Here is a 17594-nt window from a genome sequence, read left to right as displayed (position 1 = left end):
CCGGCCCCTGTCTGAGAAAGGCAAAGTCAGAGCCTACTTGTGATTTTCCACATCAGACAGAGCACTGGCCCCGTAATGGGGAGGACCCGTGTGACCCTGGACAAGTCATCTAACCCTGTCTGCCTCAACCATGCCAGGCCATCTCCAGTCGTGCTGATGGATGTCCTGGGACCAGATGGCTTGGGGAGTGAGCCCGGTGACCCCTCCCCTCCATCCGGGTCACTGGGAGTCGTGACGTCACCCGATGTCAGGGTCTCCAAGAGCCTGACTGCCCCGCAGCCTGGAACAGATCGACACAAGGCCCGAGCTGTCGCCGAATTCCATTTCCCAGAATGAACCGCAGTATCCGGACTCCACTTCCCAGGAAGCCGAGCGGGATCAGGTGGGGCAGAGCCCTCGGCATTGTGGGAGTTGGTCATTGAGGGCTCTCAGCACGCAGGTGCAGGTTTCTTGGCAGCTGGAGCGCCGAGCGAGGACCGGAGGAAGACGCATGCGCGCGCCCCGTGTTCACAAGCTTGTGTGTCTCTATCTGCAGGTTTGTTTCTACTTCGCCCAGGTCTCTCGATCTATCTCTGCAGCAAACTCAAAGTAGTGGTGGTGGGTTGGGGGCTGGGAGAGGAGGGGGGTGTCTTTGAGAGAGATGTCTCTGGGTCTGTCTCTAAACAGCCGTGGCTAACAGCGCGCCTACTGTGTGCTCGGAGGGCCTGGCGGAGAGGGGCTGTCACCCCCAGTTTGCAGAGGAGGAAACTGAGGCGGGCAGAAGGGAAGTGACTTACCCAGGGTCACACAACCTGCGCGTGTCCCTAGACCCAGAGCTCTGTGTCTCGGTGCCTCTCTCTGCTTCGTTTGAGGGCTCTGTCCACCCCCCCTCCCCCCACCGTGTGTCCCTGTGTCTCCTCTATATGTCTCTCTGTCCTCTGTGTGAATCTCTGTGTCTCTATCTCTGTCTCTATTTCCCTCTCTCTTCTCTCTCCGTCCCTGTCTTTGTTTTTCTGTCTCTTTCTGTCTCTGTGCCTCTCTCTATCTCTGTCTCTCTCCATATCTCTGTGTCTCTCTCTGCCTCTCTATCTCTGTCTGTCTCCATGTATCTCTCTCTCTTTTGTGTCTCTCCCACCCCTCTGGGGGCCAGGCTGCCCTTGGGGAGGGCCCAGCCCGCCAACCTTGTTGAAGCCCCCCCCAGGGGGCTAGGGAGCCTGAGGTGGGGGGGGGGGAGAGGCAGATCTGACCACCTGACACCTTCCCCCAGAGCTCCAGGACAGTGGCTGAGGACAAGGAGCAGAGCCTGAACCCTTGGGCCTGGGGGCCCGAGGTGGGTCTAGTCAGAGGTGACCATGGAGAAAGGGGCAGAGGCCAGAGGTGAGCGAGAGGGGCTGATGGTGGGAGGGGGGGGCTTGGGGAGGGGGGGGGCTTGACAGGAAGGGTGGGGTGGGATGTCCCTCCTTACCCCCCTTCTTCTCCCCCAGACTCTGCCTTCCCCCGAGGAACAAATGGAGACCAGCCAGAGGAGCCCACAACCTCTGGCCTCCCAGTGGCTCCCAGCTTCCTGGTGAGTGGAGGGTGGGTCTCTCTCTGGGGTGCCAGAGCCCCTGCCCCTGAGAGTCCTGCAGCTGGGAGGGTGCATGGGGATCAGCCAGCCGAGGGGGAAACCGAGGCCCAGAGTGGGCACGTGGTCACCCATTATTCTAGGGCAACTGGGACTGTCTAGTGGTGCTGGACAGGGGGCATCTGTTACCGGCCCAGCAGCTCCAGGAAGGTAGGGACCGGCCCAGTACTGCACACCCAGTAGGCGCTTCATCCATGCCTTCCAGGGGCTGCTGAGGAGGATGAGTTTGAGAGTCTTCAGCAGACATTTCACTATTCAGAGAACAACCAAATGGTTACAAGTGGACCTGGCACTTCTGTGACCTTGGTTTTCAGGGTATCTTCTATTAAACTGGGCAGTCACAGGAACCCCCTCCTGGACTTTTTCTATGTATTTTTAATGCTCTTAGGCATCTGACAACCCACAACCCGCCCCCCTTCCCCCAAAATGGAAGCCCTCCTTTGAACAAGTAATGAGAGTCAGGCAAACCCAATCCCTGGTCTCTAGCCAAAATGTAGCGTTTCCTTTCACTTTTATTTAAAAACAAAGCAAAACAAAAAACAACCAAAGGAAGATTGTGAGGATCTGCAGATTCCCCACATGGTTCCAGAGGTCGATGAAAAGAATGGCTGGCGGTCCATGTGGAGCCTCCACCAGACTTGGGGCCTCTGGAGCACCGAGACCCGCTTCCCCTCAGCTCCCAGGTGCCTGGCAGGGGTTGGGCTGTGGCTCAGCAGCTGTGTTTGGGCTTCCAGACATCACTGACCTTCCAGGATGTGGCTGTGGCTTTCAGCCAGGACGAGTGGAGACACCTGTGCCCAGCTCAGAAGTGCCTGTACCGGGAGGTGATGCTGGAGAACTATGGGCACCTACTCTTCCTGGGTAAGGAGCCTGCTCCCTGCTGACATCACCCTGGCCTTGCCCTCCACCAGCTGTGACCCATCCACCTATGTGCTTAGCTGAGTCTGGGCCTGGCCTCAGGCCTGACCTTTGCCATCTGTGAGCCCCTGGGGCTGGCTGGAGCTGGGCTGCCCCTGCCCAAATTCTGTCCCTTGGGCAGAGCATTCTGCCCCAGGGTGCCCATGACCAGCATTTATTAAGTGCCCACAGGGCATGTTCAGCCCAGACTGGCTCCCTGGGTTCCCAGCACAGAGGGCCCAGCAGAGGCCTCTCCATAGCCCAGCCCCTGGGCCTGGCCAGAGTGCCAAGCCCTCCCTGCAGAGGAGGGGGCAGGGATGGACTCAGGAGGGCACTCCCACTTCTCTCCCCATGAGCAGGGCTGCCGGTTGCCAAGCCAGAGCTGATCACCCAGCTGGAGTGTGGGGAAGGCCCGTGGGTGCTGCTGGAGGAAGAGCCGAGAAGCCCTGGCACAGGTGAGAGGGGGCACCAGGCAAGGGGCAGTGCTGGCCTCTCCGAGGCCGGCACTGAGGGGCCTCCCCCTCTGTGGCCTGTGAGGCATCTCTGCCTGCCTCCTCTTATGGGTCATCACCTCTACTCTGGGCCCCCAGATGCTTTTGTCCCCATCTTAGAGATGAAGAAACGGAAGCCCCTCTAAGAGTCGAGAGACATTGGCCAGGCACCCACAGCAGCCTCCCGCCTCCAAGGCTGTGCTCTCTCTCGGGCCCTGGCCTGCTGGTGGCCAGTCCCCAGGGACAAAGTGCCAGCCCTGCCTCCCACTCCCCTTGTCTCCTCCCTGAGGTCCCAGCCCAGGTTTCCTTTAGCCTAATTCCCTTCCACAGGTGTCTGATGGGTGCCAGGCACCGCCCTGGGCCCTGGAAAGGAAGCCCCCCTCCCCCCCCAGCTGCTGCTATCCTCTTCCTTCTACAGCTTTTCCTCGGCCCTGTCTGGGCCTCATCACTCTCTGCTCTGCTGGGCCTCATCTCTCCCTACCCAGGGAGACATGATTCAGTAAGCCAGTTAATAAACACTCATGAAGCACCTCCTATGGGCTAGGCACCGAGCACTCAAGAGACAAAGGCAACAGCCATGCTCCACTGGAGGTTTTGGTCTAGTGAGGAGATGACACTCACACAGTTCGGTGCACTCAGTCTCTTTACAGGATAGTTTGGGAATAATCAACAGAGAGAAGGCGCTAGAATCCCTGCGTCTTGACAGACTTCCCGTAGGAGGCAGAATTTTATCTAGGACCTAGAGAAAGCCAGGGAAGTTGGGCAGGGAGATCAGGAGAGAGCCTTCCGGGCATGGGCAACAGCCCTGTGAGATGCCTGGGGGGCGGGCTTTCCTTTGGTTTCCAGACTCCAGCTCCTGTCCTAGGGCCTTCCATGTGGCAGTTGTAGAGGAGGTGTTGGGCCCAACTCATGGCTTCTCCAGCTCTTCTTGTTCTGACTCTAATTTGCAATTAGTGATTTAGAACATTTTTTTATGTCTTTGTTGATAGTTTGACTGTCTTCCTTTGCAAACTCTGTATCCCCAGTTTCCTCTCTAGTGCTTGTCCTCCCTTGCTTCCACTCTGTGGCCTGTCTCCCACCTTAACGTTGGTGGGTCCAAAGCCAGTGTTAAGTCCTGTGCTTGGACTCAAGGAACAACCTCAGGTGGAGAAGGTCTGGACAGAACAGATCTGGGTGTGACTGGACTCCAGGCAGTGTGGCAGAGCAGCCAGTAGGGTCTCAGTCTGCACAAGGAGAAGCCCAACAGGAGCCAGTGAACAAACATAATTAGTCTATTCTCTAAGCTAGCCCAGTGTTAGGCTGTGGAATCACAACGACCAAAAATGAAACAGGTGCTGGTGTATGCCTCAGGGACACAGATCCAAGGCAGTTCTGAAGGGAGGGAGGGAACAGCATCAATTGGGGGCTTTGAGAAGGGCCTCCAGGCTGGAAAGGAACCTCTGATTCCCTGGGGGAAGGGCGAGCAGACTGGGGGGGTGGGGCTCCAGAATAAAGAGGGGGCTGGCCCTGCTCCACCCTGATTACTGCTCCTTTTAGGAATGTGCCCATTTTGGAAAAGACACCAGTAAGTGGAATATCCCAAGAGGAGAGGACCCAGGATGGCATAGGAGCCGGTGACTGGGGCATAGAAAGATTAATTTAGAGGAAAGAACATTGAGGTCTGTGTTCATGTCTCTGAAGGGCATCACCAGGATGAAAAGAGTAAACTTGTCTGGCCACACAGGAAAGAACTACTTGTGGCTGTAAGAGACAGTTTGACATATAGGAAAGCTTCCTGTGGATTAGAGCTGCCTCAGTGTTGAATTTACAGCTTGGTTAGGTAGTGAGTTACCTGTCCCTGGAAGTCTGGTCAGGGATATCCTAGAAGCTCTTCTTGCTCAGAAATGAGTTTGACTAGGTCAATGTTCTTTCCAACTCAGAGGGCTGTGATTCTGTGAACTTAGTCTAGAGCAAGCCTCTTTAGGCAAATTCAGGCTGATATGCAGGCTAATGTCTAGATAGGAGAAGGGTGGTGTGGTGATGGAAGCTCTCCTGCTGTCCTGAAGAATTAGAAAAATCCATCAGTTAAAGAGAAGTAAACAATTGGAGGACTTTGAGATGTTAGTGACATGAATCAGTGTTGGAGCTAGATTAATCAAGTTATTGTCTTCACATTGGATTTGAAAGAAACAAATTGTGGTGTAGGTTGGGAGACTAATTAGGAGTAATAGTACAGGTGTCCATTGATTAGGGTATTTTCGGATCCCAAACTCTAGAAATGCCTACTTCTCATCTTCTATTTCTGCTTGTGCAAGCTCCTCCACTTCTTTTATTACTTATATGACCCTTTTTCAGTCATTCAGCTCTTCTAAGTCCTTTTATTATTTCATCACTTGTGAAGAAAGAAATTAGTTTTTAACCTTACAGCCATTTGAATGAACTTGTTTTCATTGTGCCTTTATGTTCTGAACATTGGAAGCCAAGACAGACAGACAACCTTGCCACTCTCCAGAAGTCAGGAGGATAAAAATGGTTGGTTCCACAGGTGGAGAGTTGACTAAGCACTTAGAGAGAGTAGATACACAGGGCAGGAGTCTAGACAGAAGAAGGGACAGAAGAGTACATTATTCCAACTACCATTCCATCTCTAATGAGCTCCCTCACAGAGTTTGTTAATCCTATGTGACCCATCCAACCCCCAACCTCATTTGCTCTCCCTGACCCCTCAGAAGAGAGATAGTATAAAACAATAAATAAAATAAAAATAAAAAAAGAGAGAGATGGTATATTAGAAACTTCCAAATCTAGTTGAAAAAATACAAGGAGCTGGTGTTTCATATTTTTCAGCAATTTTACACATGTGGAAACATACTCTTGAAAAAGAATGAGGACTTACTACAGTCAGTTTCTTTTCTTCCCACTTAGGACATAGAAGGCATTCACTTTCTTCCCTTTTTTTCTTCTTTCTTCTCTATTCAGAATTTGAAACTAGGCTGGAGACCCAGAAGACATTTCAAAAGAAAGGCATTTCTGTGGAAGAATCATACAAGGAAGGACTTAAAAAGGTTGGTCCTTGGGACTCTAAGCCTGGAGAAACTTGCAGTTGTGGTATCAAGTTTGATAGACATCAGAACAACAAGGAGAGAGATTTGAATCCAGGAAGTGTTACTCAGGAAAAAATTCCTAATGAGGCAAGAAAACATGAATGTAACAAATTTCAGAAAAATTTCAGTTCACATTTAGCCTTTGGTTTACACAGGAATGTGTTTTCCAAAAAGAGGCTCTCTAAGCCTCTTTCACATGATACATGTGGAAATAACATCAAGCCATCTGTAGACCTGAGTAGTCATAATGGAATCTCAGGAAAGAACTTTCACAAGGACAATGAATGTGATAAAGCCTTTAGTGACTGCACAAACCTTATCCAGGATCACAAAATAACTACTAAAGTAAAATCTTATATATGTATTGGATTTGGCAGAGCTTCCCATCAGAGGCAGTGCCTTACTCAACATCCCAGAAGTCATCCTGCAGGGAAACCTTACACCTGTAGAGATTGTGGAAGAAACTCCAGGCAGCTGACACACCATATTCCATATCAGGAAATTCATGATGGTAAAAAACCCTGCGATTGTAGTGACTATGGGAATTCCTCAAGCAATAGTTCATCTCTTATTCTGTGTCACATAATTCATAGTGGACAGAAATTCTATGAATGTCACAAATGTGGGAAGCTCTTCAACAATCACACGAATCTTTTTGGACACCAGCAAATTCACTCTGGAGAAAAACCTTATGCATGTAGTAAATGTGGAAAAGCTTTCAAACAGAGGGGAAACCTTGCTGAACATCAGAAGAGTCATACTGGAGAGAAACCATATAAATGTAATGTATGTGAAAAAGCTTTCAGCCAACAAGGACAACTTACTGAACATCAGCGAATTCATAATGGAGACAAACCCCATAAATGTAGTGAATGTGGAAAATCCTTCATTCAGAGACGATGTCTAATTGAACATCACAGAGTACATAGTGGAGAGAAACCCTATCAATGTTATGAATGTGGGAAGTTTTTCACTAGTAATTCAGGCCTTATTGTACATCAGATAATTCATACTGGAGAAAAACCTTATAATTGTAACATATGTAAGAAATCATTTAGCCGGAGAGGAGGCCTTTCTCGACATCAGAAAATTCATAATGGAGATAAACCCTATAAATGTAATGATTGCGGAAAAGATTTCTCCCAGAGGGGAAACCTTACACAACATCAGAGAATACATACTGGAGAAAAACCATATAAATGTAAATTATGTGGGAAAGCCTTCAGTCGTCTGCAAGGCCTCACTAAACATCTGAAAATTCATTCTGGAGAAAGACCATATAAATGTAGTGAGTGTGGAAAAACTTTTACCCAGAGTGGAATCCTTAATGAACATCAGAAGATTCATTCTGGAGAAAAACCTTACAAATGTAACATTTGTGGAAAAGCCTTCAGTCATCCACGAACTCTCACTGATCATCACAGAATTCATTCTGGAGAGAAACCACACAAGTGTAGTGAATGTGGAAAAGCTTTCACACAAAGAGGAAGCCTTACTGTACATCAAAGAATTCATAGTGGAGAAAAGCCAAAATGCAATATATGTGACAAAGACTTTAGTCATCCACGAAGCCTCACTAAACACCTCAAAATTCATTCTGGAGAGAAACCTTATAAATGCAATGAATGTGGAAAAGCCTTCACCCAGAGGGGATCCCTTACTGAACATCAGAAAATTCATTCTGGGGAAAAACCCTATAAATGCAGTGAATGTGGAAAAGCTTTCCTCAGAAGGGGAAAACTTAATGAACATCAGAAAATTCATACTGGGGAGAGACCACACAAATGTAGTATATGTGAAAAAGCCTTTATCCAGAGACATTGCCTTACTGAACATCAAAGAATTCACTCTGGAGAGAAACCATATAAATGTAGGGAATGTGGGAGAGCTTTCACCCAGAGGGGAAATCTTACTGAACATCAGAAAATTCATACTGGAGAAAGACCCTATAAATGTAATATATGTGAAAAGGCCTTTAGCCAGAGGGGAGACCTTTTTCGGCATCAGAAAATTCATACTGGAGAGAAACCCTACAAGTGTGAATGTGGAAAAGCTTTTAGCCGGAGATTGTATCTTACTCAGCATCGAATCATTCATGGTAGGGAGAAATCTTGTAATAATGCCTGTAGTATCTAATATTTTTATAGTGCCTTAAGTTTTGTACTGTGCTTTATATAAATTATCTCATTTGATCCTTATGAAGGTACTACGTGTTATAAGGTTAACCCTTTACCCAGTGTATATCCTATGTACAATTCTTATTCACCATCAGGAAACTAATACCAAAAAGAAATCCTAAAAATTTAAGGTAGACATCCATCCCTGTACATTAAAACACGTTGCCTTTTTTTCCCATTAAAACACTCTAGTAGTGGATGTGTTGGAAGGGCTTGGGGAAGAGAGAGGAGAGAGAATAGAGAGAAGGAACAAAATAGTTATCAGTCACTCAAAAAAATATAAATGGTAAAAGAGGTATGAAAAGCCAATGAGGAAAAGAATGTTTTGAAAAACTAAATTGACCAAATGGAAAAGGTGGTACAAAAGCTCTCTGAAGAAAATAACTCCTTAGAACATTGTACACAGTAACAGCAACATTTTGTGATGATCAACTGTGATAGACTTGCCTCTTCTCAGCAGTGCAATGATCTAAAACAATTCCAAAGAACTCATGATAGAAAATCTCCACATTCAGAAAAAAGAACTGTGGATTCTGAATGTAGATCAAACCATACTGTTGCGACTTTTTGGCTTTTTTTTCTTTTTTGAGGTTTTTCCCTTGTGTTCTGATTCTTCTTTCACAATATGACTACTGCAGAAATATGCTTAATGTCATTGTACATATATAACCTGTATCAGATTGCTTTCTGTCTTGGAGGGGGGGAGGGAAAGGGGTGAGGGAGAAAAAAATTTGGAACTAAAAATCTTATGAAAACAAATGTTAAAAACTATCTTTACATGTAATTGGAAAATAATAAAATACTTTTATGATAAAAAAGAAAAAACTCTTTAAAAATTAGGATTGAGCAAATGGAAGCTAATGACTATGAGAAATCAAAAAACAATAAAGAAAACCAAAATAATTTAAAAATAGAAGGAAATGTGAAATATCTCATTGGAAAAACAACTGACTTGGAAAATAGATCCAGGAGAGATAACTTGAAAATTGTTGAACTACCTGAAAAGCATGATCAAATAAAGATCTGATTATCTTCCAAGAAATTGTCAGGGAAAATCACCCTGATAGTCTAGAACCAGAAAGTAAAATAGAAATTAAAAGAATACATGGGTGGGGGGGGAGGAACAGCAAGGTGGAACAGTGGATAAAGCACCGGCCCTGGAGTCAGGAGGACCTGAGTTCAAATCCAGTCTCAGACACTTGACACTTATTAGCTGTGTGACCCTGGGCAAGTCACTTAACCCTAACTGCCTTACAAAACAAAAGAACTTCTTGTTGTTTGTCCTTTATTCTTTTTTTGGGGGGGGGGGGCAATGAGGGTTAGGTGACTTGCCCAGAGTCACATAGCTAGTGTCAAGTGTCTGAGACCAGATTTGAATTCAGGTACTCCTGAATCCAGGGCTGGTGCTCTATCCACTGTGCCACTTATCTGCCCCTGTCCTTCATTCTTGAAGAGGACCATGATATTTGGGAGATGTCATGACTTGCACTGTACTGGATTTAAGTGAGGGAGGGCTGTGCAAGGTCACCAACCTCACTCTCTCCTCCAGAGCCATCTGGGTCCAGTGGCAAGATACAGATCAGGACAACTGGAGATTGCCCTAGATGTTTGAGGCAACTGGGTTAAATGACCTTCCCAGGATCACACAGTAAGTGTCTGAAGTGAGATTTGAACTTAGATCCTCTTGACTTCAGGTCCAGTGCTCTATCCACTGAGCAACCTAGCTACCCCCAATAGGGGGATAGAACCAATTCCTGATTGGTTATTGTGCAAAGAAGACTAACAGAGGCCAGAATCCATGGTATACAACCAGCAAACTGAGAAAGAAACCAGGGACTGAAGCAGTGGGTACAACCTAATACCAGGTACTCCATCAAAATTGGCAGCAACAGTGAGATTCAGATCCCAGAGCAGACAGTAGAGGACAAACTAGACTTACCCAACCCATTCAAGACTTCCAGTAAGAACTGGACTGGCCAGTACCTAACATACCAAAACAAGAACTGAAGTTGAAAATATGAGTGAGCAAAAGGCAGCAGACACAATAACAAATATTAGTTGGGAAGAGAAGCCCAAGGAGGGGAAAAAGCTGAAGAAAATTCTGAAGGGAAGACAAGTAGAGCAGGGCAGCATAGGGATGATCATATAAAACTGCAATTACCAGCCCCCCCCCCAATAAGCTAGACAAAGCTGAAAAGAAATGTATCAGTAACAAATCTACAATTTAATTTATAATCCTATTTATCAGATACTTAAATGTTCATATTTGTTGATGTTTATGAAGTTTGCAATTTTAAAAAACAAAATTGGAACAAGCTAAATGTGTATCAATATTATCGAGGCTAAGTAGTATATAAGACATTCATTGAATGGACTGCCATAACTTGATAAAATCAATCTATATACATTTATTAACCACCTACTATGTGCCAGACACTATACTAAGTACACTGGGGATTCAAAAAGAGGCAAAAGACACTCCCTGCCTTCAAGGAGCTACAATCTAGTTGGGGAGACAACAAATAAATATGTACCAACAAACTCTAGATGGGATAAGAACTAACCACCAGAGGTAAGGTCCTGGAATTTAGATGGGTTAGGAAAAGCTTTTTGTAGAAGATAGGATTTTAGTTGAGATTTAAAGCCAGGGGAGCCTGAGGGCAGAGATGAGGAGGGACAGAATTCCAGACATGGGGGACAGCCAGAGAGAATGCCCAGAGCTGGGAGGTGGGGAGGGTCTTGTTTGTGGTAACAGTCAAGGATCATTGGAGAGGAGAATAGGTAGTAGGGACTAGGTTTAAGAAGCCTGGGAGGGGGCTGGGTTATAAAAGACTTAGAATGGCAAATAGAGCATTCTATATTTGCTCTTGGAAGTAATAGGGAGCCACTGGAGTTTCTTGAGTGAGGAGGGTTGGGGGTAATGTGGTTGAATCTGCACTTTAGGGATCTTTTGGGGGGGGCAGTGAGGGTTAAGTGATTTGCCCAGGGTCACACAGCTAGTAAGTGTCAAGTGTCTGAGGCCGGATTTGAACTCAGGTCCTCCTGAATCCAGGGCTGGTGCTTTATCCGCTGCACCAGCTAGCTGCCCCTAGGGATTTATTTTTAATGTAATTTTAGAGAAATACGAGGAATGTGAAGAAATCTGGATCGACTTTTATTTCATAATACAAAGTGGGAATAAAGCAAAACCAAGAAGAAAGGACACAGAAACTACTATCTTGAAATAACAAAAGCAATTAGAATGAATGAACAAAGAATCTTATCAGAAATATGACTTGGTGCAAAAGCTATCAGAAGTCCATTAAAGTTTTTACAAATGTTGAGAGTTGTACAATATTACTGTGTTATAAGAAATAATAAATATAACCAGGAATGCAGGGCTGGTTCAATATTAGGAAAACTATCAACATAATCAACCACATCAATAACAAAATTAACCAAAATCACACGATTATCTCAATAGATGCAGAGAAAGCTTTTGACAAAATAGAGCACCGATTCCTATTAAAAAACACTAGACAGCATAGGAATAAATGGAGTAGAATTACAGAGCCCAAATGCATGGTACAAGTAATAATCTAATGAGAAAAGTGGAGTAGGTAATGTTTTATATCCCTCCCAGATCTAACCCTCTGACTAATGATCTTAGGACTGCAGGGAAATCTGAGTAAGGTTTGAGGAAGGGATGAAACGTGAAATTACACAAGACACATAAGATGTGCAATTGAGTAAATAGTGGGACATTGAGGACACAGTGAAAAGAGTGACCTGCCTGGAACAAAGAATGCTTTGGGGGAGTTTTGAGATTAAAGACTGCTGTATAGGCTAGGGTCAAAATGGGGGAAAGGGAGATTTCAAATGTCAACCTGAGGATTTAGAACAATCCTCTAAGCAAAGCGCAATAGTCAAAAATTGAAATATTTTGAGCATGTTAGTGACTAGATGCAATCAGTGTTAGAGGTAGATTAGTTTAATTTATTATTGTAATGGGATTACACGGAAGAGCCTAGGTAGCTTGCTTCTGAAACATTGTGATGACAAGAAATGTTGTTGTTTGTCCTTCATTCTGAAGAGGACCATGACATCACCCCGATGTCATGACTTGCACTGAATTGGATTTAAGTGAGAGAGGGCTGTGCAAGGCCACCAACCTCACTCTCTCCTACAGAGCCATCTAGGTCCAGTGGCAAGATATACATCTGGGCCACTGGAGATGGCCCCAGATGTTTTAAGGCAGTTGGGGTTAAGTGACTTGCCCAGGATCACACAACTAGTAAATATCTGAGGTGAGATTTGAACTCAGATCCTCCCAACTTCAGGGCCAGTGCTCTATCCACTGTACCACCTAGCTGTCTGACAAATAGAAGTGACTTTGATAGATGGATGAGCATTAGCAGACATTCTGTAATGGGTTCCAGCCTAGTAGCAGCATGGTTAGGAATATCCTTTTTGATTGGCTGGGGATGACTTCCAAAGGCACTAGAGACTCAACCATTCTCCTGAGCTGTGGTTTCTTGGTTTGACTTCTGAATCAGTGTCCAGTGAGAAGACAATGCTGAAGCCAGGCCTCAGTCCTTCAAGGGGAAGGAATGGGAGCCTGGGACCTTACAAGCTTTCAAACAAGATCAATCTCCCAAAGGTCCAAAGTCTGGGTCTTCAGGCAGCTGAGCATCAATGCCTTGAGGAGCAAAGAGGGACTTTCAGGAATGAACTTCAGGATTTATGTGGTTAAAATCATCAGTGCAAGAACAAACCAGAACTGGAACCAAAACTCCCAAACTCAATGCCAGACATTTAGGAACCAGTGAGGGTTTATTGCATTCACCAATGAGGGAGTCCCACTCACTGGGGCATAGACCTTTTTTTTTTTCTTTTGTGAGGCAATTGGAATTAAGTGACTTGCCCAAGGTCACACAGCTAGTAAGTGTTAAGTGTCTGAGGTCGGATTTGAACTCAGGTCCTCCTGACTCCGGGGCCATTGCTCTATCCACTGTGCCACCTAGCTGCCCCGGCATAGACCCTTAGAAGGAACAAAAGGACAGAGGTTATGCAGGTTTCAGGTAGGAGGTGAACTGAGAATGGCTGAATACTTGAGGATTGTCTAAGGCTGTTGCTAGGAGGTAGTAAGAGACAGGAAAGACTGTCTCTCCTATAACCCCACCCTAAGAGACAGGCCTATTTTGGCTGTTTCCACAACAGGGAAGGTTGCAGACAAGGGAGGGGCTGCAAACAAACAGGGTCAGGGCAAGAGAGAGGAACTGCAGACAAAACGGAGTCCCTTTAGCTCTCTCTGCCACCCACACCCAGCTTAGTCAAAGGTGAAATGATGACTGTCCTGTCAGTTCTGGATCTGAACTTGTCAAGACCAGTGTTATGTAGAAACTCTACTAAAGAAGTCATCCAAAGGCTTTGGTTAACAAATAGGGACATCAGCCAGTGCAGCATATTAGGTATACAACATAGAGAGGCAAACAAATCATAGCAGCTTAATGTTCAACAAGTCCCTAAACTAGGGTAAGCTTGGAAAACTGGGAAATAGTTTGGCAGAAATTAGTTATCCAATTTAACATCTCCCATCATATGCCACAATAAACTCCAAACAGACACATGATGGACAAAAAAAAGGTTACATCTGAAGTGAATTAGAGAGCAAGGAAGAAATTGCTTCTCAGATCTATGGATAGGGAATGGACTCATGACTAAATAAGCAATCCAGAGTATCATAGAAGACTTTTGATTATATAAAGCTTAAAAGTTTTTTTTTTTCACAAACAAATCTAATACAGTTAAAATTAGCAAGGAAATACATAAGTGAGAAAAATCTTTGCGACATTTTTCTGATAAAGGCCTTATGACCAAAATGTATAAGGAACTGATTCAAACTTATAAGATTAATAATCATTCTCCCAATAGATAGATAGTAAAGGATATAAACAGGAAGTTTTCAAAGAAAGAAATCCAAGTTATCAGTAACCACATGAAAAAAATGCTCTAACTTACAAATAATGAGATAAATTCAAATTATAAATGTGCATTTTATTATACATTATAAAAGCAACTCTGAGATTCTACCTCATACCTATCAAAATGGCTAAATCAATAACAAAAGGAAATAACAAATGCTGGAATTGCTGACAGAAAATAGGCATATTGATCCATTGTTGGTATAGCGATGAATTAATTTGTCCAGGAATTTTAAAAATAATTTGGAATTATGACCTAAAAGTTACTAACATAGACATACCCTTTGATCTAGTGATATCACTATCATACTCCAAGAAGATCAAAGAAAGAGGAAAAGAACCTACATATACAAAATTATTTACATCAGTGCTTTTTGTAGTGGCAGAGTATTGGAAACTAATGGAGTGCCCATTATTTCTGAACAAATTAAGGTATATTAATTTAATGGAATATTATTGTGTTATAAAAAATGAAAAGATGGTTTCAAAGAGACCTTGGAAGACTTACTTCTATGAAATGATGAAGAGGGAAGTAGGCAGAAATAGGAGAATAATTTATAACATCAACATTGTAAAAATGATTAAATAGGAAACACTAAAGAATTCTGATCTGTTATTGTTTGCCCTTTTTTTGTGTGGGGCAATGAGGGTTAAGTGACTTGCCCAGGGTCACACAGCTAGTAAGTGTCAGGTGTCTGAGGCTGGATTTGAACTCAGGTCCTCCTGAATCCAGGGTTGGTGCTCTATCCACTGCACCACCTAGCTTCCCCCTGCCCTTCATTTTTGAAGAAGACCAATGACATCACAGGGTGGTCTTGACTCAAATGTGAATTGGATTTAAGTGAGTCAAAGTTGCACAAAGACATCGTCCTCACTCTCTCTTCCTGAGTATTCGAAGTTCAGTGGCAAGACAAAAAAGTCAGGACAACTGGAGATGCAGAGGATGCCCTTGGCATCTTCTGTGACTGAGCAAGCTTTAAGTGCTCCCCAGCACCTGCTTCATGGTCACTGGAACAACTTGTTCTTATCTGCCCATTCTGCTGGGGAAGAGTGGACACTTTCCTTCCAGTTCACCAACTGGTTGGAGAACCGTCAGTTACCCTCAGCCTGGTTTAGCTGGATTATAGAGACAGTTTTACCAGGGTGTGCTCATTGTGTATGCTCCAGCTTTTTGGAGCCCCATGTGAGAGTTGGGTGATGAATAGATGGATGGACCAAAGGTGCATGAGCAGCCTTGAAAAGGGCTTGTCAGGGGCAGCTAGGTGGCACAGTGGATAGAGCACCGGCCCTGGATTCAGGAGGACCTGAGTTCAGATCCAGCCTCAGACACTTAACACTAGGTGTGTGACCCTGGGCAAGTCGCTTAACCCTAATTGCCTCACCAAAAAAAAAAAAAGAAAAGAAAAAAAAAGAAAAAGAAAAGGGCTTGTCAGCCCTCCCACCAGAGGTGCTAGTCCTTCCTGAACTCCTCCTTCTACCCCACTGCACAAGAGATTCCAAGGCAGGTCTGATTCCCACAGGGGCCTCTAGTTTTAGCTACATACGCACAGCTTTGATAAGACTCTGGCAAGTAGGTAGCATAAACCCAACAAAAAGGCTGCTGTGTTTGTTGTGTGTGTTGTTTTCTCCTCCTTGACACTGTCAAAGGAGGAAGAGGTTCAGAAGGCTTGACAGGAAGGAGAGGAGTGACGGGTTATCCAAAATCACCCTGGAGTCATTGTGTATCCACTTAATACAAACTTGGGCATTCACAGGTAAGCCCCTAGTGGGCACAGACTGTTTCATCCGTGTCTTTGAGTCATCAGCACCTAACACAGCGTCTAACATGCGACAACAGGTGCTTCAGAAAGGACTATGAACTACTTAATGACCCAGTAGCACAGTTAATTTCCAGTCAGGAACTACATTTTAAACACCACAGAGGGGAAGTAGCCACTTAGAATGAGGCAACGTTCTTGGATGAGCCTTATAAACACACCGAAATAGTAGCATTTCCAAAGCTGGGAAGCCCTTCCATGAGCCTAATAAAACTTTTATTTGTGGAGCTTTGAGGGTTACAGTCTCTTATTTGATTCAAATGATTCAGGGCAAAGTGCCCAAACATAGGAGTATTTAAGGTCTGCTGAAGGTAATTTGGTGATCCTGTGAAGTAGTTAGTGCAAGCATCTTTGGCCCCACTGGATGGAGAGGAGACTGTCTGAGAGATGATAAAGTGACTTGTCCAAGATAACACTGCTAGGTAGTGGTAGAGCTGCAACTCCAATTCAGGTCTTTGGATGCTAAGGCATGTACTTTTTTCACTGAAGCATACCTCTACCTTTCTCAGATGTATTTGGCCTTGGAAAGATAAACATCTACCCAGAGATGGGCTGAAAAAATCTACCTATCTATTCATCCATCCATCCAACCATCCATCCATCTATTTATACATCTCTCAATCATCAATTTATATCTCTCTACCTATCCATTATCATCTATCTACCAATCATCTCTCTATAGCTAATTATCCATCTAGCTATTCATCAATCACCTATCCATCCATTCATCATCTATATCTATTTCTATCACCCATTATCGATCCATCACCTATCATCTATTATGTATCATCCATCTACCCATCTATCACCTATCCATCCATCCATCCATCCATCCATCTATCTATCTATCTATCTTATCCATCATCTAGTGATAGCCATCCATCCATCTATATTATCTATCATCCTTCCATTCATTCATCCATCCATCATCTATCTATATCCACCCACCCATCCATCCACCCATCCAGCCATCATCCATCCACCCTTCCTTCCTTCCATCCACCCATCCATCCACCCATCCATCCACTCATCCATCCACCCTTCCTTCCTTCCACCCACCCATCCACCCATCCATCCATCCATCCATCCATCTATCCATGTATCTATCTATCATCTATCTATCAGCCTCTCTCTACCCTGCCTATTCCGTCAGTCTGTCCTTATGTTGGTCTGTCAGAAATAACGAATACAAAGAATTCAGGGCATACGAAAGAGGGGCAGGGGGTCTTCCTGTCTGAGCAGCGAGCACAGGGTCTGGTCTCTGAGAGGGGGAGGAAGGGCCCACGGGGTGATGGACTGCGATCTGCACATCAGAGAGGGCCCTCACCTTTGGCAACCTCTGGAAACCCTGCTCCCTCCTTTGAGAGTCCCGTCCCCTCGCTGGGCTGCTCGGCCCTCGTCTCCTAGGAGGCCCTGCCCTGGACCATCTCCTCCTCCTCCGCTCTCTTTCAGGCCCGGCCTCTTTTCCCTCAGTACAGTCAAGTGGGCTCCCACAGCCTGGAGGAGAGAAGCACTGCGCACGCGCTCAACTTCCCCCTATCCGGACTCCATTTCCCAGAAAGC

At 45.1% G+C, this 17594-nt stretch overlaps 1 protein-coding gene and 1 long non-coding RNA gene across 2 annotated transcripts; one reads left to right on the top strand and one right to left on the bottom strand.

Annotated features, from left to right (window-relative positions):
- The first annotated feature begins 403 nt into the window (after nucleotides 1–403).
- On the top strand, nucleotides 404–8623 carry LOC122729356 (zinc finger protein 569-like). The gene is made up of 6 exons (XM_043968202.1): nucleotides 404–535; nucleotides 1247–1356; nucleotides 1464–1546; nucleotides 2338–2464; nucleotides 2860–2955; nucleotides 5950–8623. Exons 2-6 carry the CDS (start codon nucleotides 1332–1334, stop codon nucleotides 8208–8210), a joined length of 2592 nt encoding a protein of 863 aa, XP_043824137.1. The 5' UTR covers nucleotides 404–535; nucleotides 1247–1331; the 3' UTR covers nucleotides 8211–8623.
- LOC122729357 lies at nucleotides 4851–17543 on the bottom strand. The gene is made up of 3 exons (XR_006353322.1): nucleotides 17359–17543; nucleotides 5867–6000; nucleotides 4851–5565 (listed from the first exon to the last, which is right to left on the bottom strand). It is a non-coding gene; the product is annotated as an uncharacterized LOC122729357 (long non-coding RNA).
- Between the last annotated feature and the right edge of the window lie 51 nt (nucleotides 17544–17594).

The sequence above is a fragment of the Dromiciops gliroides genome, chromosome 5 (genome assembly GCF_019393635.1).
Source record: "Dromiciops gliroides isolate mDroGli1 chromosome 5, mDroGli1.pri, whole genome shotgun sequence".
In the NCBI taxonomy this organism is placed as follows: domain Eukaryota; kingdom Metazoa; phylum Chordata; class Mammalia; order Microbiotheria; family Microbiotheriidae; genus Dromiciops; species Dromiciops gliroides.
Note: the sequence above shows the minus strand (reverse complement) of the source record. Positions and strands in the feature narration are given on the sequence as shown.